Here is a 20,296-nt window from a genome sequence, read left to right as displayed (position 1 = left end):
CTTTTGAATGACGTTCAAAACAGAACAAAAAAAAAATTCTTATGAATTTCAATAACAAATCACTTTAATCGTTAGTGATTTGTTTGATTGTTGGCTCAACTTTGGGATAAACATTACGAACATGATACGCTCGGCAATTTAATCCCTTCATATAATTTTAATGTTGTTTTTGACGCAAAAAGTGGTTGATTTGTAAGACAAGCTTTTTAGCACGGCAAATGTTCTATGCTTAACACAATTAACAGTATTGCCAGCATGTGGCAGTCGCCACAGTTAAAAATAAAATGTAATTAAATTGTATCAACTTGGCTATAGTACATATGGAATATTAAGTTTGTCTTCTTAGTTGGATTTGTGATAAATTGCTGTTCTGCTCGCTTCTTTCAGAATACTATCAGTAAAATAAAATAGTAAAATATTTTTAACACATATTAGCTGTTGCTTGTTTGCCTCTATCGCATTCGATTTGCTTTCCACTGGGGAATCTCATGTATGCAATTTGCGTTAATATGCGTATTTCTTATAACTCAAATAATTCCCTAGCGTGTGTCCTTGTCAAACATTAAATTTAAAAATGTTAATCTCTTTTAACTTGACTCGATTGAAGCACAAGCTTCAAAGTAGTGGAAAGTATAATAATATTAATAATTTTACACACGATTTTTTTTTTTTTACAAATTAAGCAAAATGTTGTTTTTGTCTATTCTTAGGTAACTTTTTATAGAATTATGTTTAATAAAATAAGAATTATAAATTGCTTTGCTAATATTTAATATGTATGTGAGTTGAGTTGGCGCTCTATTCACGCAAATCATAACTTCTTCAAAGTTATATTTATTCACTTGGCTTTTCCTCTGCGGTGACGGCTGGTGGCGGTATGTCGGCGGCAGCTGTTGTTTCTTGCGCTGCAGCTGTAGTAGGTGCCGTTACAGTCTCAACTGCTGGCGCAGGCGGTTCTGGTTTTGTCGATTCAGGTGTTTCCATTGCTGGTTGGTATACGGGTTTCTCACTTAGCTCCTTTTGTTGCTCTGTCTGTACCGGTAATTTTTCTTCTTTTGTTTCCGACACTACTGGCTCATTCGCCGCCTTGATAGTGGGTTCGTTTTTCTGCACGTCTTCGCTATATCTCTTGGCAGCGTTTTCTACATTTTGCTCTTTGTCTTTCGCTATTCTACTGCTTTCGGCATCTTTCGCTGTTGTGGAGTTTTCTGACAATGCGGTTGTTTTAACCGTTGCTGTGGAGTKKCCATCTGGTTTGTATTCTTCCAACTCTAGATCCCAATCATCTTCAGTATCTTCAGGTTTAGCACTTGATTTTGTGCTGTCGCGTGCTGTATCGCGCGAGCTACGTCGGTTGCTGCCACCACGCTCACGGTCACCTCGTTCGTTGTCACGGTGATCACCGCGTTCGGAACGGTCTCGACTGCCGCCGGTAGCGCCTCTTCGGTTGCCACCGGGAACGCCACGTCCGTGCCAATCTTCGGGTGCATCACGATCGCGAAAACGATTGCCACCACCGCCAGCGGACCCACTGGCTCCAGCACCACCACGTCGCTTGAATGCGTTGCCATCCTCGCCCTCTTCATCGCTCCAGTTACCTGGCGCACCATGACCACCGATACCGCCGCGCCCACCACCACGGCCTCCACGACCGCCTCTACCGCCACGACCAGGCATGTCACGATCAAATGGATTGCGTGGATTAAAAAAACCTGCAAACATTTTAAATTTTTAATAATAATTTCAACTTCTTTTTAAAATTTTGTATATACAAACCTTGTCTCCCGGGCCCTTGCCCTTGTCCAGGACCGCCTCCTGGTCCTCCGTGTCCGCCACGCATAAACATTGGTCCACCACCGGGTCCACCCATGCGCTGATTGAATGCGTTCGGTGGTGGTATACGCATTTGCATGAGACTTGTCGGTTGATTGAAGCGATTCTGCATATTGGGATAGAAATCGCCATTATGATTGCCGCCACCACGTGGGCCACCGCCGCGTGGTCCACCACGACCATCAAAATCTGAAAATAGAAATTTTTAAATACAATTACTGATTTCTTATTTTTCAAGTTTTCCTATGAAATTACCATTCATGAAATCAGGACGATGTTGTGGATTCATATCATGCGGGGGCATATTCATAGGTCCCACACCACGGCCGCCTCTACCGCCTTCATTGAAATTAGGTGGTCCACCAATCATGCCACCTTCGTTGAAATTAGGTGGTGCACCGGTCATACCACCCTCGTTGAAATTCGGTGGACCTCCCATGGCACCATCGTTAAAATTGGGCGGYCCTCCGCCCATACCGGCTGCTTCATTGAAGTTCGCCTGACCACCGTTTTCGCGCCATCTCTTTGCAGCTTCAATTAATTCTACTTCGTCATTGGCGCCACTTCGTCCACCCCAACGACTGTTACCACCTGCTCCGCCACGTTCGCGATTTCGGTCACGATTAAAGATATCGCCTGCGCCAGTTTCGGCACCGGGACCACCACTTGGTCCGCCAAACATTGGTGGTGGTTGATTGAAATTCATGGCTGGCGCATTAACTGGTGCTGGTATGTTGGCAGAACTGGGACCATCTTCCTCATCCATTTCTATATCCATTTGATCGTCGCTGGATGATGCGTTGCCAATGGCTGGCGGGGGTACTCCGGACGACATTGCCGTTGGTGGTGGATACTGACCAGGTGGTGGCATTCCCATTGGTGGTCCCATGCCCGGTGGTGGACCACTACCACCAGCCACCTGTCCGGGTATAGGTGGAAAAGCTGGCGGCATTATACCAGTTTGCATCATCATTGGGTGTGGCGGCGGMATGCCGGGCACCATATTCGGTGGCATAGGTATGCCAGATAAAGGCATCGGTCCCATGGGACCTAACATGCGTGGCGGTCCACCCATTGGAGGTGCCATTGGGAATTGAACTGCTACCATAGGCATTTTTGGAGGTGGACCACTAGTAGGTGGTGGTCCCGGAGGTGGTTGTGTAGTATCGATGCCAAATAATAAACCAGTATTTCCCGCATTCGGACCTGGTGGTGCGCCGGTTGGCATATTAGCGGCATTATCTGAAACTTTTTCTTTCAGACTCTTCATGTGATTAATTTTATCCTTCACCCAGCCGGGCATGGAATCTTCATCGTACATGCCACCCTCCTCTAATGCATCAAAATCTGTATCGCTATCCAATTTAGTCCACGGTATGTAGGTCACACCTAATTCTAGATCCCAAAAGTCTTTCCATTCTTTGCTTTTGACACCCTTACCCGCGGCCCATGAGATGGTGATAGCGCGTCCTTGTAGCTTGTGATTCTTCAGATTTTGCATAGCCTTGTGCGCATCCTGACGCCTATGCATCACTATAAATGCACAACCGCGCGGCACAATCAAATCAATGCTCACGATATCGCCATAGGCGCCGAAAGTGTCGGATAATTCCTCTTGATAAACCAGTTTGGAGAGATGTCCCACCCAAAGTGTGGTACTACATACTATAATGATGGAAACAAAAAAAAAAATGCAAATAAKCAAGCAGTTTGTAAGTGAAGTAACAAACACTTTTATAATTTATCACTAAAATGTAATAAAATAAAAAAAATAAATTGAGAAAGTTATTGTTGGTGACGTGCGTTTGTATTTTTTGTTTTTTTTTTTTTTACTCAAGGAAATATTCCAAAAAAAAAATGTAAATCTTCAATATTTGATATTTTATGTTTAAAATTGTTAGTTATAGTTTTTTGGATATACTCTATCTATTTTTTTAATGTATTAAACATATTTAGGAGAAGATCTATCAATTACTCGGTGTTTACGGCTGAGAGAAATTTCGCGATCAATTTTTACTATCAGATACTTAAAGGCTATAGGATTCTCAATTGCTTATAATASAAGGCGTATACCGTTAATATGAAGCTTGACGCAAATCTCTGAAATGTTTATGGCTAATATTGGCATATCTTGAACAGGGTATATTACGTTTGCAAGTATGTTACACCCAGAAGGACATACCCAGATTTACTATATGTGCGAATTAGTCCYTCCGTTTTTAAGTTAAGGATCTGAAAATATGTACATGTCCTTTTCTCTTCAAGAAGTTGTGATTTTGTCGGAATCGTCGATATCGGGTCGCTATAGTGCCATTCAAACTGAACGCTCAAAATCATTTCTCTTATTTGGAATTTAACAAAATATTTTCACGACATTTGGCATGAATAATTTTTCTAAGAAACTATACAATCTGTGAAGGCATTGTTCGGATCGAGCTACTATAGCATATAACTGCTATACGAACTGATCTAACAAAATAAAGTTCGTGTATGGAAAACTTTTTTATTTGTTAAGATAATTTCACGAACTTTGGCATGGATTATTTTTCAAAGCAATAAATCAAACTWCGACGAATTTTTTCAGATCGGATAACTATCACATATAGCATCTAAACAAACTAATMTATTACAATTAAGTTATTGTATGGAATCTTGTGAATTTGTGAAGGGCATTCGGTGCCACCGGAGTTAATATTTTTCTTCTTGTTTTTCATTAATTCCCTAATCTATTATTTTAATTATTATTTTTACTGTATCTTATCTTAAATGATAAAAATTACCAGCATCGAAATATAAATGTAAAAGAAGGTTATAAATCATTCACCGATATTGACAGTTATCGATAAATATAGCAATCGCCTCATCACTGTTAACTTATTTGGCTATAATAAATATTAATTTTATGTTTTATAAACATAATTTTTCACTTTTTCCCTAAGAAAAGCTTTTCAATATTTCACTATTTTGCTTTCTAATCATTATTTTGATTATTATAAACTTTTTACACGTCGATTTGTGAAATTTGCTCAAAACATACACAAAACACTTCAAGTTACGAAGTCAATACAAGACTAGTCGTTTAAAATTGTTTTTTTTTTTTTTTGAACACACAGAACACACGTCAGCCAACAATAGCGATGCCCAAAATGAGCTGAAAGGAAAAAAACCAAATCATTAGTAAGTGTTACAAGCAATTTCAGTTATGAATACAACGCGAAGACACAGATAGTTATGTTGAAAATTTGAGGTCATTTAAAATGTCTATGCGTAGCCAATTGAAGATCTTATAGAACCGAAAATCTTGATCAGTTGTTGTTCAGGAAGAAAATCTTGATTAGTTCTTTCGTATTGGCTTTCAGGACGTTCGTGTTGGTTATTTAAAATGTCTCTGCTGAGCCATTAGAAGATCTGCAGATTCGAAAATCCTGCTCAGTTCTATGGTATTGGTTTTCAGAACCTCGGGTCTTTACAAAAACAAAATAGTTGAACCAAATTTGGTTAATAAACAAAATTTAGCCAGAACGCAGTTATTGGAAAGGTGATTTTAGAGAAGAGGTACAAAAAAGACTTTGCGGATAAAAGCAAAAAACTTACACAAGTTCCATATTTTTGGAAGGTCGAAACGAGACTCAATTTATTAAATTATGTCTCTTTGGTTGCATATGAGCGATTTTGTTGAGCTTGAACTTTTAATACCATTGACTATGCGAACATATCCGAACAAAAATCAAGAGCAGTCTTATCAATTAAAATCGATTGAATTTCGTGTAACGAACAGTTACGAAGTGTTTTTATCACCCGACTGCATTTTATGGCTACAAATAGCCGCAACATTAACGAAAAAAGCTGAAATTAAAAAAAAAATTGCTACTGAAAGAAAAGAAGAAGAGATAAATGTGATTCCAAACGCAGAAARATTTTTAAATATGTAAAAATTATTTTAAATTTACCGCTTAAATGCTCCTTCCTGATATCGGGCAGACCTTTCCTGCGGCGCTCACGCTCGTGTTCACGCTCCTTCTCCTTATCTCTTACGCTGCGATCACGATCCCGATCACGCGATGAGCGACGTCGATATGAACCACGTGGTGAACGGCTGCGCGAACGGGAACGTGAACGCCGACGGCGACCACGGTCGCGAGACCGCGAACGACTACGGCTACGGCTGCTGCGGCGACGAGAAGACTTGTAGCGATCACGATCGTGTGTAGGCGACGGACTGCGTGAATCGTTGCCATCCAAATTGATAACCTATGATGTGGAAGTAGGAGCGCAAAGTCAAGATATATATTTTCGTAAAAAAAAAAAAAAAACAACGAAAAGAAAACTAAAAATGAGTATAAAAGAGGCGAGAGGAGGGGGAGGTATTGTAAGGAGAGGAATGTTGGAGAAAAATGTGAAGAGGAAGGATTGTTGAGAAACGAATACATTAGTTGAATGGTTTGGGGTATTGTTTAATGGATGTGTTATTTAGTTATAGGTTATAATTCAGGGAGTTTATTTTTTTTTTTTTTTGTTTATGATGTTATTAATTTGTGTGGTTTGTGGTTATGTTTTTGTGGTGGATGATATGTACGTTCTTACGCAGTTGAAATAAATAGTTTATATAAGAAAACTGTTACTTCAATAAGCAAGCCYCTTAGGTTTGGCTGTAGGGCGTGGCATAGAGTCGTGTTGACGTGTGTTTCAATTTATTCGTGTACAATTTACACGCTTACGCTTTAACGTTTTTATTATATATGATTGACGTAGTTATTTTGAGCAAATTTCACATTACTTTGTTTTCGTTTTTTTTTACTTTTAAACGCTTAAATATTTCGTTTACATTTCGATTGATTATTATTGTTTCTATAACTCTTCTAAATTTAAAGTTAGACAAAAAATTGTGTAGAGTTAACTTACCAGCAATCGCTACGCAAACGTTGTTATACGTCTCACACCAAGTCCGGCAGAATTTCATCAGTTTTAAATCTTACCTTTTCAACGATTATGCGCGGGCGCATAAGCCGTTGGATGAAAATTCCGACGCCAAACGGAGTCAAAGTCAATTCAATTCGAATTTATATTTTATATGTATATAAAAGTAGATGTAATTTTTTTCATTGTTTTGAACTTTTAATCAAAAATATTACTTTTTTGTTTGCCAATTACAATTATTTACGAACTTTGCATGCTATAGCTGCTTTTTTTATTGGAAAAAATAGTTTTTTTTTTTGTTTTTCAACCGTTCGTATGGGTCGTGTATGTATGCGTTAAGCCACAAAATATATATTTTGCAAATTTTCGAATTAGTGGTTAAAATCAGTGTGTCATTCATCGCTACACTATTTAGCATATATTAATATAATAGACTAAGAAATTGTGCTAAATCTTTTAAAATAACATATGTTTTGGTAGTGCTGCCCGCCCTATCCAATTTAGTTTTAGTTAACATTTTAAAGTTTCTTTGGGGATAATTAAGAGTACAGCTTATTTGGACGGTTAGCGTTCATTAAATTTTGCATTAAAATATGATATGTTTGCAAGTTGCATAGSTGACACATTTAAAGTCTCATTTTTTGCTTGGGTATAACAACATCAGGTATTGGTGCTGATTAATCGCTCAGTGATCTCGTCGAGTTTAGTTATTATTTTCAATTTAAATTTAAACAACCGCACGTCAGCACAAGTAAAACGTAGTGTTTTATGCAATTTAATGAAATTTAACAAAATTAATTTCGAATATATTTAAAAAACTATTTGGAAATTAAATTTTCTTTTAATGAATTTAAGTTTTTTAAACAATATTTTTTTTTAATGTATTGAATTTTTTTAATTAAAAACTTTTTTTTAAATAATTAATATTTAATAATTTATCGAATAAATTAAATTTTGTTTCATAAACTTTTTTTTGCATAAAAACTGCGTTTTATTGTGTCAAATGAGAGTTATTGTAAAGTTGAAAATCAAATAAAATATCTAAAACATTACAATAACTTAAAATTATTTATGTAAAAATATATGTACCTCAATTTTTTGTTCCACCGATACGAATTCCACTTCTTTGTTGAACTCACTTGACTCAGCGGATACGCCATGCCCACCAGCTTGCGTCTAAATTGTAAATAGAATTGGAAAAAAATAAAAACAGCAAATAGATTATATTATATTAAAGCAAAAGTATTTATAATGSGAATACCTTCAAAACATTTTGTAAATGTTTCTCAAATTCTTTCTCTTGCATACGCATTTCGTTTATTTTGTATTGCTGTTCCTCTTGTTGTTTCATTTTTTGGAAATTCTGCAACGTTTGTAGTTGCAGCAAGACATTTGGATCGTTAAGCAGTTGTTGCAAGTTATTGTTCTAAAAAATTATATGTAATTAATTAATTTTAGGCATACTAATTATGATAAGTAAAAAATACAAATATTAAGAAAATTTTTAAATGTTTTAAGGCTAGCAAAGCAAATATCAAATCAAATGGGGTTTCAACTGCAGTAAATGGCAACGCTAAACATGTACATATGTGTGTATAAATTTCATTAGAAAAAATAGAAAAGCACCAAAGTTTTAACACTATTAAAAATATGTAAAAACAGCATTTTTTGAAAATCAAAAAGTTAATTTTAAATAGAAAMTACTTTTTAAGAAATTATGTGAAAAAAATATTTTTTGTTCACGCAAAATCGAAATTTTTCAACTGATGAGTACAACTAATAAAATATTGTCCGTTGTGTGAAAATTTTGAAATCTAATTAACAGTCTAGTGGTAGACAAAGGAAAATTTACATCGATTAKTTTGGATGAATGCTGCGGCGAGTTGTTATCTAGACCATCGTTGTCGTCCAGTATAACATCATGGCTGCTTTTTGTATATTTTATATAGGATTCCGTATGTTGGGATTTATTGCCACTACTGGAGATTCCACTGCTACCAGCACCAACATTTCCAACGTTACTTGCACTTCGTCCACTACCGCCACCAGCCCCGCTATCAATTAGCCGAGCATATTCGTGTGCATCTCTCTCTGCGCGTGCATCACGCAAATCTCGCGACTCACGCAATTCACGCGGCTCACGCATTTCTCGTGTTTCGCGTAGTTCTCGAGTTTCACGTATTTCCCGCAAATCGCGCGATTCTCGCATTTCGCGTGTAGCCTTAGTGGAACAAGTTGTTGTTGCTGATGCGCTATGACGCTTGAGATATTGTTGCATATGTTCCAACTGACGCAATGTACCGTTATCTAGCATATTTTGCGCTTTTTCGTGACACATTGTCTATATAGTRCATTGTTTATTTATTTTTATTTGGTTTGTTAAATTTGATTGATATGTTTAGGCAGTTTTGTTAGTATGCATGTACAGAAAGATAAAATCACAGTTTAATGAAATTGTGAAYTTGAGCTTCTAATAAACTTTATTAAGGTTCTGTAATTGTAAGACTTACCGTAATTTCTGGCATGACGCCATGCTTATCATCGTTGGAACCCGTTGCATTCATACTAATATCCATAGAGGTAGACGATAGATTTAAGCCATTTGCACCACCCGATGCAATATCATTTAAATTACTTCCACTCATGTTTGGTCCACCAGTACCACCACTCGGTGGCAATTGGTAAATTGGATGATTTGGATCGGCTAAATCAAAAATTGGTTGTATAACTTCGGGGGCAAACACATTGTTCTTTTGCCATARATTAAGCACTCGTATAATGCGGCTTTTATCATCCGGTGCGCAACGAAACAGATTCGCAAATGTTTCCTTAATGTTACGTGCGAAGCGTGGCGCGAATACGTCTTTTTCGGGACCAAATTGATGACGTGATTGACGAACAATTGAATCAATGACATAAAGTCCGGGAACTTTATATTCGGGTTTACATTTGAGTATGAACTTCTCAACACTCTGAACGACGTGCTTATAGAACTTGATGGCGCGCATCGCCGATTTAGTGATGGCGGCCATTTTGGCCTTGGAAATAGGCGGTTTCTGATCATAGAGGCTAGAAAGCTGTAATAATTGAAAAATTAATTAAGTTAACTTGTACAGTTCTGTAATGAAAACGATAATTTATTTTGTTTCGTATGTATTTAAGAATATCTGTAATTATGAAACTAAAAAGCTTACAACAGGTTTGGGTTTACAGAGGTTAATAAAATGTTTGCAACTGAAGGTACTTATACAAACATTTATTMGATTTTTTCAAATTTTCGGCGGTATATGAATATAAGTATATTGAAAACAGWCTATCGAAATTTTTATGCAACGTTAAAATTAAACATAATTTTTTCATATATCTTTAATTGATACAATTTATAGGATGAGAAAAGTAGATTAAAGGAAAATACTAAATTAGCTACATAGGCCAGCAAAAAAATTTGAGAAGTTCGAGATCTATGTGTTACATTTGAGTGACAACCACGCTGCTTTTTTTGTTTTCCAAGGGAGGAATGGAATGCAAGTAGTTTTATGACAATTGGCGGAATGTGCAGTGATTGCGAACAATATCGTAGCAATTAGCGTTGACTAAATATTCGATTTTTACATATTTGCTAGCACAAAATAGTGCATTTGGATTCACTATAAAAATTTAGTATGAATTATTTCACAAAAAAAAAGTGAGATAAAAAAATTCACATTAGCTTCACTACCTCAGTGTGGCAAATATCGGAACACAGCTTTGTGCGTCCACAATCCTTTTCAWTTTGTTTTCCGAAACCACAATTTTACCACATTTAAAATTACACCAAAAGTTCTCAAAGCACTTTTTTTATATTTTCCTGCGCTACTTACCTCATTATTAAAGGCGACGACGTTTTCCATTTCGCACGAGCACGATACACCGATGAGCCACTGCCAAATTTTTTCTTGGTTACTTCCTCGAAGAATTGCACTCACTTCATAACACCCTTTGCACTAATAAACTAAACAACTTAATGCCTAGCACACGTTTTTCATCCAATTTCCTTTAAAACTTTACTAAATTTGTGAATTATTTTCAACAAATTCGCGWTAAATTTTTTGTGCGGCTAAAATTTCGGCTAAATTTACACACACACAATTTCAGGGAAACTGAAAAGCAAAATGGCGATTCTTTAATTTTCTTTTAACAACCGTTTTGACATATTATTTGACTGCAGGTGTCGCGCTATGACAAATTTCAGGGATGCATTTTAAGAATATATAATATTACAAATTTTATTTTATAATATGTGGAGAGATAAAATATATGAATATATATATTTGTGTACGTAAAAATCATTTATTTATTTATTGAGAAGTTTAACCATATTAAATTAATGTGGACTAATAATTAATATAAGACTTTAGACATAGTTGTATAACTACTTAATAACAATGTAATTGTGATTTAAAATTAATAAGCGATATATAATTAATATATTTGGGAATAAAACCATCTTGATTTAAAAAATAATAAAGGATATATTTATGTTCAAACAAACGCTGTTAATATATATTCATATAAAAAGTAACAAATACCTTTTACGTTTCGTTAACAGCGACATCCAACGCAGAAATTGCTCCCGCTAACAATTATGTGACGTCTACATAACCTTATGATTTTAGCGAAATTTCTCACGCAACCATTGTTAATACGGTGCTACGTAAAAATTGTCAACAAATTAAATAAAATGATAAACAAACTACTGCCATATATATACATATATGCGTAAAATAAATAATAAATTGTGTGTAATTTCCAGAAAAGTATATTTTAACTACAACACGGTGACAATATTATTTATTGAACATGACTGGTCATCGAGCATTGGAAGACTCGGACATGGCATTAATTGAGCGTGTAAAAATGACACCCTCACTGTACGATCCTAGAAATCTAGATTTTCGTCTCGCCTATCGTAAAGAGCAAGAGTGGGAAGTAGTTGGTGCCATGATAGGGATGACAGCAACAGAAGCAAGACGACGTTGGACTTGCCTACGCGATCGTTATTCACGCGAGCTAAAACAACTGCGTTTGCATCCGGAGAAGAATGAGTATGGTAATAGTCCTTTTTTCCGTCAAATGGATTTCCTGCGCAAATTTGTGCGAAAGCGAAGGTTSCTATGATTTACTATATGGTTAACACAATTTCTTTTATATTTTATAATTTTTTTTATCTAAGAAATCGTCGACGCAATGGATATGTTGAATATGAATATCAAAGTACTGAAGAACAAAAGGTAAACAAAGATGGGCAAAGTATGCGCAAAAACGACGAAGAAGAGGACTACAGTCTAGAAAACTATGATGAACAATCCGAAACTTACGATGGCAAAATTGATGAAAACACCATGGAATCGGATTATCCTGAATTTGTTGATGGTAATTTCTTCTTTTTGAATAATACTAAATATTATTGCTTTTTGCTAATAAAAAATTTGCTTAGTGGACGCAGGTGAAGATGTTTATGAGGAGTGTGTAGAAACGCCTATTACTGAAACAAACGCAAAGCAACATTCACTTAATCACACCAGCATCGAAGTTAACTCAAAACAAACGATTGCACCGATCACATCAACAGCTGCGCTACCGCATAATACCAACCGTGCAATACACACGATTTCCAAAAATCAACTACAACAGCAAATGGTGATAAAGACAAGCCCAGCTGTTGCATCGCAAGCAACACAATATAAACAAACGCGTAATTTATATGCTAACTCGCAAGTAAGACCTCAACAAACAAATTATCAAAACCAGTTAGACACCAATGTGTATTCAAATGTGACAGTTCCGGAAACGGAAGATGATCTTTTCGGTAAATCAATAGCCGTGTACTTAAAGCAATTGTCCCGTCGTCACAAAATTAAAGCACAAGTCGAAATGTTTCAAATACTGGAAAAGTACATTGAGCTAGAAGAGAGTGAAAAAGTTCGAATATCAGTAAACGCAACGAATATTAACAATGGTTAGAAACCATTAGCTTGTTACATTATTTTTCTTTGATTGAATATGAAATATATATGCGTGTGCACTTCGCAACTTAAGTAAAGTTTCTAAAACGCATTTTCAAATATTTTTTTGTTTTAAATCTACGATTTCTTTCCGTATCTCTTATTCTTTGCGTATTTAAGTTGAATTAAGTGAAAATGTAAAAAATAGATTAAGATTTATGTATATATTTAAAATAATAAAACTTATTTTTAATTCGAAGAAGACGTATACCAGTTAAATCCGTAAAATGTATGCCAGGTCTCTGTCGAGTGTTTGGCAATGGCACTTTATGAATATACTTTAATGCCGCGACGAAATATATTGGTATAAGTAATTTTACAGCATCATTATTATAATTATTCATGCATAAATAGTAAATAAAAATCATTTTTATAATTAAATATTATTTCAATTATATTCCAATAGCAAATGTTTGTGTTGTGTTTAAAGGTAAACAATTCAACTTACAAAAAAACAAAAATAACCTTATATAATATTCTAGCATAGCACACTTCTTTGTGGCAACTATTATTATTTTTTAGTTAACAATTATTTTCCACGCTTTTCTATATCCTCTAATGCTTTCATCATTTCTTTATCTCTTTTTTCACGCACATCTCTTATGGCTTTTTGTATCTCTTCCCGGTGGCCTAAACTTTCGGGTGGATATAGCTCACGTCTGGTTTTGGTCACCCATTCCTCAAAGTAAGCCGGTTGATTGAAGATGTGAAACATTGCCACGGGAAAGGACATATACAAAGTCATTTTAAAAACTTCCAATTGCCAGCTACCCATTTTTGCACTTTTCTTAAACAATCAATATATTAACGAGCAAAAATTACATAAAAATTACAAAGCAATAGAAAATTGTTAAAATTGAACAGCTGTTTATGGTGCAACGAACAAMTATTTTGGGAAATTTTCGCAGCCGACGACATTGCCAACTACGTAGAATAATTGGGATATTTAAAATTTGTTTCAAAATGACGTCACAATGACACTTCAACGCGCTGTCAAATGCGCCTAGAAAAAAGTAACGGTACTTAATGCTCGTAATCTCTTTTTCCATAAATGTCATGTACCGTTATTATAATTWCAAGTTTAGAATACTTTAAATGTTTTTTAACGGGTTAAATGTAAAGTTACGTCAAGCCACTACTCATTCTCCAGTCACTATAGAAAATTTGCTTACAATTTTTTTCAAAACTGTCAGTTTGCTCAAATATTTTTACGAAATACATAAACGTGCTTATAATTGACTACAAAAACCAATATATTTTGCTATAAATACGGAAAAGAATGGCCAAAGTTTATCGCCAATACTTTGCYGGCTTGGCATCGGCTGGTGGTGCACTTGCGTGTGGTGCGACAATAGGTTGGTCTTCGCCGGCGCAAGACGAATTTACCGGCGAAAATGATTACGGCATAACCTTTTCCACCAAGGAATACGCCTGGACTGGCTCTCTAATGACTTTGGGTGCGGCTTTTGTCTGCTTCCCCGTTGGTGTGCTCATAACCACCATCGGACCGAAATGGACTATGATGCTTATGGTTATACTGTTCGAGATCGGCTGGGCGCTGTTGATATTTGCGCAAAATCAAATGATGATATACGTAGCACGCTTTTTAACYGGCATGGCRGGCGGTTCCTTCTGCGTTTGYGCACCCATGTATTGTACGGCAATTTCACAGAAGGAGGTACGCGGCATTATCGGTAGTTTCTTCCAGCTGCTCATCACCAATGGTGTTTTGTTTGCATTCGTCGTTGGTGGCTTTACAAAAGCCTACATGTTCAGTATTATTTGTAGCATACCGCCACTCGTTTTCGCTGTCATATTTATATTTTGTCCAGATTCACCGATTTTCTTAATAAAGAAAGATCGCATGGAAGCGGCACAGAAATCAATGGAATGGTTGCGCGGCAAAGATTACGACTTCAGCGCCGAATTTAACGAAATGAAGGCCGACAATGCTAAACTAAAGGAGAATTCCGGRAATTTGGGTAAGGCACTGTGCCGTAGAGTGACGCTCAAAGCTTTAGGCTTGTCCATATCACTGATGATACTACAACAGTTTTCCGGTATCAATGCGGTAATCTTCTATTCTTCAAGCATTTTCAAGTCAACAGCCGGCGGTTTGGAGCCACGTTTTAGCACAATGATTATAGGCGTGATGTTGGTGGTAGCCACAGTTGTGTCCCTGTTCATTATTGACAGATATGGTCGCATACCGCTCTTATTACTATCATCCGTTTGTCAAGTGATCTCCATCGCAGGCTTATCGATATACTTCTTTATGAAAGAGAAGGATGAAACGTCGGTGGAAGGCTTGGGTTGGTTGCCACTGCTCAGCATTTGCATATATATCTTAATGTTTTCCGTCGGCTTCGGTCCCGTACCATGGGTGTTCATGGCTGAGGTTTTTACCGAGGATGTCAAGGGTATTGCCGGTTCGATATCGGCCACAACTAATTGGCTGTCCGCTTTTATTGTCACTCAAGTATTCCCAATTCTAAATGARTCTATTGGTGGCGGTGCTTGCTTTGCGATTTTCGCTATAATTTCCGCTGTGGGCGGTGTTTACATTTACTTCTGCGTACTGGAGACGAAGGGAAAAACTTTTGCCGAAATTCAAGCCGAATTGGAAGGAAAGAAGGATTAAGAGACAAAAGCAGAAGACAGGACTTGAGTATATATCAATTTTTAAACACAAAAATTAAATATTGTTTTTCGCCATGTGAATACCTTGTTATTTGTAAATTTCTGCTCTATTGGCAAAATACATTTATATATTTTGGACCTTTTTTTTTATAAATATGTTAATTTAATTCGTAAAAACTATTGTAGATCTCGAAGACTCGTCCCTATTGACCTTAAATTTTACAGTGGACAGCTTCTTGCGAGTCGAATTTTTCACTAGCACAATCATTCGCCAGAGATCGGAACATGTAGTAATGGCTTTATGCCTGGTACGAACTTTAAATTGGACGCATAAGAATCTCTCAATTAAACTCTTCGAGTTTCTCAGCGGTCACTATCCTCTACTATTGGCCAAAGCTGGCTGCTCTGAAAAATTATTTATTATTATTAAATAGTTAAATTGTTGGAGGTCCGAGGCAAGAGTTTGCCTATAGAAGAACAGCTCATATCAGATGATTTCTATCAATTCCCACTTCCTTACCGACAATCTTGGTTTGTCTACCGTTTGCACCGCATCACTGCRATTCCARTATGACCGTTTTCGCTTGATATTAGCGTGAGCTACTAAGGTCTGTGCAGTTTTAAGATCCTTCTAGCTCGAAGTAACTCGTAAAAGGTCTAGTGAGCTCTTGGTGCTTAGCAAGACTAGCTTTCAAGATAGCACGGTATCTAGTCATAACACGTTTAGCTGTCCATTTCCCAAACGGAGTTCCGACGGTAAGGTCAAAGAACTTACCGGATGTCAGTTGTGGAAGTGGCTTGGAAGAAGACGAGCTAGAATTACTTTAACAATTCCTACTTGACTAGGGATTAAGGCTAAAATACTTTCTAATATTCAGGAGAATTTACGAGAATAGAAACAAAACTTCAGGTCATATTTTCGGCGAGTTCRTGGCACTTTGTCTTGCCTTGTCGGAATTTTCTGGTTTCATAAAAAACGGTYTTTAGTCATCCAAGTATGAACCTCATCTTTAGGATCAGCTTTAGAATCTAACCTAACYAAATCAACATTTCAATTGTCTCCCTAAAATCTAATCGGCTCTTCAACATTTGTCCCGATTTCTTGTTCCACAAATAATTTTAATCTCCTCGGAATTTCTTAACCACCAATTTCGCATAATTTATTGGCTTAGTAATAAGTAAATTATGAATTTRGTATGAGAAGACTGTAACTCACGAAACAATAACACATACATAAATAATTTGGGTCGATGAGCTGAGCAGCATTTCAAGGCCAATTCGTCGACGGTTGCAAGGTTTCAAGAACCCAACCGATCGGCTCAGTTCATCAAAGGATTGATTTTGAAATACTAACAAGCCCAACGACCTGAATTTAGAGAAAGAYTTCAGCGCACGTTTACAAAACTTAGTCGTCGGCTACCCTCCAAGCTAATATAAAACCGTTAAGTAGCCACACCTTGCCGTGTCAGTTGGTTATGAAACCAGCCGATGCGCCARCTAGTCGCTTCCGGATAGTTRTATTTGCGATCTGGTGAATGCTCGTAGCGCAACGCTAGATAGGCGCCGCGTTGACCACTCTTCAGCAGCTCACGCTCATTGTCCGGCACTGTCTTCATGGGTCCCTTAAATGTGCCCATGAATTTCGATTCATCTTTGGAGAGATCGTAGGCGAAGTCATTGGATTGCGGCTTTGCTTGACGTACACGCGGTCCCGATGTAATGAACGAACGAAAGAGTGAGGTGCGTCCGTTGACCGCCGCGTGTGTGTTGAAGCGTCGGTCGCCAMAGGTATTGCTGTTGTTCGTGTTGGTGYAACTTTTGCTGCTTTTACTGCCAYTGTTKTTGTTGTCGCAACTGCGTCGGCTGCTGCAGGAGCTGATGCTGCTCGACGTTGAGTTGATGGATCGTGTGGTGGATGCGCCGAAACTGGTTGAGGAACGTGTGCTTTTATGCTTGGCTGTGGKTTGTGCCGCCRAGTTTGTTGTTGTGTTTGGACTTTTCAATTTTGTCGTCATCTCAAATGTGCAAATAAACGATACGTTAAGCTAGTCTATAGCGAAAAAATTCATAAAATAAACTGATTGACTTTTGATAAAAGGAAAAGTAAATATTCGAATATAACTCGTAATAYTGAATTTAAACACAGTGGTGATTGTTCCAGGAGGGTTGTTTCACAACTTTCGRTTGTGTATTGGTTGGTCGGTCTTTTGGTTAAAAAGGTGCTTCTGACCTTGAGCGGCCATACTTAAGACATAATTGGGACAGTGGATTTGACRAAACGTATGCCTGTTTCCACCCTAACTCCTCATTATATTTTAAGTTGGAAGATTGCAAGTGGTGGCGGATATACCGTCTCAACCGACAGAGTCTGGGCAAACACAGGTGTAATGTTTTAGCGTCTTGTCATCCTTTGTGCAGGCTTTGTTTTCCGTGGTTTATACTTTAATAAGTTTTTACAGGTGGGATCTTAGAGGTGGATACCTTGTGTAGAACCCTAAAATGTTATTCAGTTTCCCCTTACACAAATGTAGATGCTTTTTGGTTTTGGTTCGTAGTGTTACAAAATACTTGTAGAGTCCATTCCTTAATCCTTGAAGCAAAGGATGAGTTTTAGCCAGCTTTTCTCTGTAAGTCTACTTATTGCCTCCTTATATAATCTTAGGGAGTAGGACTTCGTGTTGGCGCTACGAATACTTTTTATTGCCTTGGCTATCTACTWAGAGGTTAAGTGACTTGCAGGTTAGGCTAGAGATAGCTGAGACAGTAGGCATCTTGTCTTGTGACGCGCATGGTGCGATACAACTTGGAGTAAGGATAATGCGCGTTCTCCGAAACGAACACGCTATTGCTACTGTGAGGCGGTGCAGCGAAGAATACTCGGCCTTGTTAACGATTTTTGCGGAAAGATCGTAGTTTGAGGACTTACAAACGCCAACTCGTACAAGAATTGGAGCCAACGGTCAACAGGCGCGTCGCATGTTTAGTTAATGGATTTTTACAATAAAATGTTAGTTCAGCGATGCAGTGGCAAATAACAGAAGGTTTCAAGACAGGAGCCTACACTTGTAGAACCTCCAGGGGAGATATAGTGACTGATGCCCAGATGAAATTATCGAGGGAACACTTCTCCAACCTGCTGAATGGCGGTGAAAGTCTGAACCAGGAGATGGTGAACCCGATGCCCTAATCGATGACCATGGAGAGSATATTCCATTGCCCGACCATGAAGAAATTCGAATAGCAATTACCCGACTGTAGAACAATATGTAGCCGATGGATTGCCGGCCGAGYTATTCGAATACGGCGGCGAAGAACTGATAAGAAGCAATCATCAGCTTCTTTATAGAATATAATCTGATGAAAGCTTGCCCGACGATTGGAATTTAAGTGTGCTCTGCCCAATCCAAAAAATGGAAGACCCCACAATCTGCATCAACTACGATGGGATAAGCCTCCTCAACAACGCATATAAGGTTATTTCGATCGTACTGTGTGAAAGATTAAAGCCCACAGTCAACAAACTGATTGGACCTTATCAGTGTCAATTTCAAAGCTCCTTTTTACAGCACGGGAAGGAATTGCCTTAKGCCGTAATGTCTGAATTTGGTATCCCCGAAAAACTAATACGGCTGTGTAAAATGACGTTGAGCAATATCAAAAGCTCTTTCAGGATCTGGAAGGACCTCTCCGATCCGTGCGATACCAAACGAAGTTTCAGACAAGATGGCTCCCTATTGTGCAATTTCTGCGATGGAACGATGAGCTCTACGAATTAAGAGACACCGGCTAGGTCATGTTGTCCGAATGGACGAAAATACTCCAGCTCTGAGAATATTCGACGAAGTACCAGATAGGGCAAGCTGAGAAAGAGAAAGCATATTCGGGGCTTTATTGCTGATATACAGTTCCAGTTGCTCTGGTCGAAAATTGGGTCTCTCGGCTGAAATTTATTTGAGCCAACTGTGGCGTTTATATGCCTGAAATCGTTTTAAAAACATAATGAGAAACCCTCAAYTTTAAAATAAGGAAAAAATCTTGGCTATAACATTAAACTAAATGTGTTTTCTTTCTTCTTAAAAACTACATGTCCAAAAAAGCAAATACTATATATATTTCTGGCCTAGGCAACACTAAGTGTTGCCAGGTGCAATCTGACATTTTCATTGGAAAGTTTTGACATTTTTTAGCATAACATCACTCAGAGTTTTGTCATTTAATCGTGAATTGTTTATTTACAGGGAATTCAAAAATTCATCTCGGTCAAAAAATGGAAATAACTCGTGAATATTTTCGTGCGATAATTTTTCACAACTTTCGAGGTGGATTATCACGACAAGAGTGCATCAATGAACTAAAAGCTTTGTATGGCTATGAAGCACCATCCTATAGCACTGTGAAAAACTGGTACAACAAATTCAATCGTGGCCGACAAAGCGAATTCCGTGAAGGTCGTCCAAAAACAGCCGTTGTGCCAGAAAACATCGATGCCGTACGTGAACTGATAATGCAAGACCGTCATGTAACATACCTTCAGATAGAGGAATGCCTATGCATTTCTCCCACCAGCATACATTCGATAATGCATGAATACCTGACCGTAAAAAATGTTTGTTCTCGTTGGATCCCGCACAATTTGACAATCGCTCAAAAAAATGCTCGTGTGGATTGGTGTAAAGAAATGTTGGAAAAATACGATCGCAGTGCTTCAAAAGACGTTTATAAGATCGTCACAGGTGACGAATCATGGATCTATGCGTATGAGCCCGAAACAAAACAGCCATCGACCGTGTGGGTCTTCCAAGACGAGCCAAATCCAACGAAAGTTGTTCGCGAAAGAAGCACTTCGAAGCAAACGGTCGCCT

General features: G+C 37.5%; 5 protein-coding genes across 7 annotated transcripts; 2 read left to right on the top strand and 3 right to left on the bottom strand.

Annotated features, from left to right (window-relative positions):
- Positions 1 to 94: 94 nt before the first annotated feature.
- LOC108978787 (splicing factor, arginine/serine-rich 15) lies at positions 95 to 10,884 on the bottom strand. 2 transcript variants are annotated; one of them, XM_018949236.1, is made up of 9 exons: positions 10,611 to 10,884; positions 9,261 to 9,827; positions 8,603 to 9,091; positions 8,012 to 8,176; positions 7,840 to 7,926; positions 5,784 to 6,084; positions 2,089 to 3,498; positions 1,777 to 2,022; positions 95 to 1,712 (listed from the first exon to the last, which is right to left on the bottom strand). In XM_018949236.1, exons 1-9 carry the CDS (start codon positions 10,638 to 10,640, stop codon positions 835 to 837), a joined length of 4,173 nt encoding a protein of 1,390 aa, XP_018804781.1. In that variant the 5' UTR covers positions 10,641 to 10,884; the 3' UTR covers positions 95 to 834. The 2 variants fall into 2 exon arrangements, with proteins under 2 accessions (XP_018804781.1, XP_018804782.1); XM_018949237.1 differs by lacking the exon at positions 8,603 to 9,091 and having other exon boundaries at positions 835 to 1,712; positions 10,611 to 10,640.
- A 641-nt stretch (positions 10,885 to 11,525) lies between these two features.
- Positions 11,526 to 13,175, top strand: LOC108978775. Of its 2 annotated transcripts, none has more exons than XM_018949222.1 (3): positions 11,526 to 11,897; positions 11,963 to 12,162; positions 12,236 to 13,175. In XM_018949222.1, exons 1-3 carry the CDS (start codon positions 11,590 to 11,592, stop codon positions 12,751 to 12,753), a joined length of 1,026 nt encoding a protein of 341 aa, XP_018804767.1. In that variant the 5' UTR covers positions 11,526 to 11,589; the 3' UTR covers positions 12,754 to 13,175. The 2 variants fall into 2 exon arrangements, with proteins under 2 accessions (XP_018804767.1, XP_018804766.1); XM_018949221.1 differs by having other exon boundaries at positions 12,227 to 13,175.
- LOC108978776 (protein PET100 homolog, mitochondrial) lies at positions 13,009 to 13,666 on the bottom strand. Its single transcript, XM_018949223.1, has one exon. The coding sequence runs from the start codon at positions 13,567 to 13,569 to the stop codon at positions 13,324 to 13,326; it is 246 nt and encodes an 81-aa protein (XP_018804768.1). The 5' UTR covers positions 13,570 to 13,666; the 3' UTR covers positions 13,009 to 13,323.
- Positions 13,667 to 13,967: 301 nt separating this feature from the next.
- On the top strand, positions 13,968 to 15,533 carry LOC108978781 (facilitated trehalose transporter Tret1-like). Its single transcript, XM_018949228.1, has one exon. The coding sequence runs from the start codon at positions 14,074 to 14,076 to the stop codon at positions 15,433 to 15,435; it is 1,362 nt and encodes a 453-aa protein (XP_018804773.1). The 5' UTR covers positions 13,968 to 14,073; the 3' UTR covers positions 15,436 to 15,533.
- Positions 15,534 to 16,568: 1,035 nt separating this feature from the next.
- Positions 16,569 to 17,514, bottom strand: LOC108978783. Its single transcript, XM_018949231.1, has one exon. It carries the CDS (start codon positions 17,447 to 17,449, stop codon positions 16,877 to 16,879), a length of 573 nt encoding a protein of 190 aa, XP_018804776.1. The 5' UTR covers positions 17,450 to 17,514; the 3' UTR covers positions 16,569 to 16,876.
- Positions 17,515 to 20,296: the final 2,782 nt, after the last annotated feature.

Source organism: Bactrocera latifrons, unplaced genomic scaffold (genome assembly GCF_001853355.1).
Source record: "Bactrocera latifrons isolate USDA-ARS-PBARC rearing strain unplaced genomic scaffold, ASM185335v1 scaffold_127, whole genome shotgun sequence".
Lineage (NCBI taxonomy): Eukaryota > Metazoa > Arthropoda > Insecta > Diptera > Tephritidae > Bactrocera > Bactrocera latifrons.
Note: the sequence above shows the minus strand (reverse complement) of the source record. Positions and strands in the feature narration are given on the sequence as shown.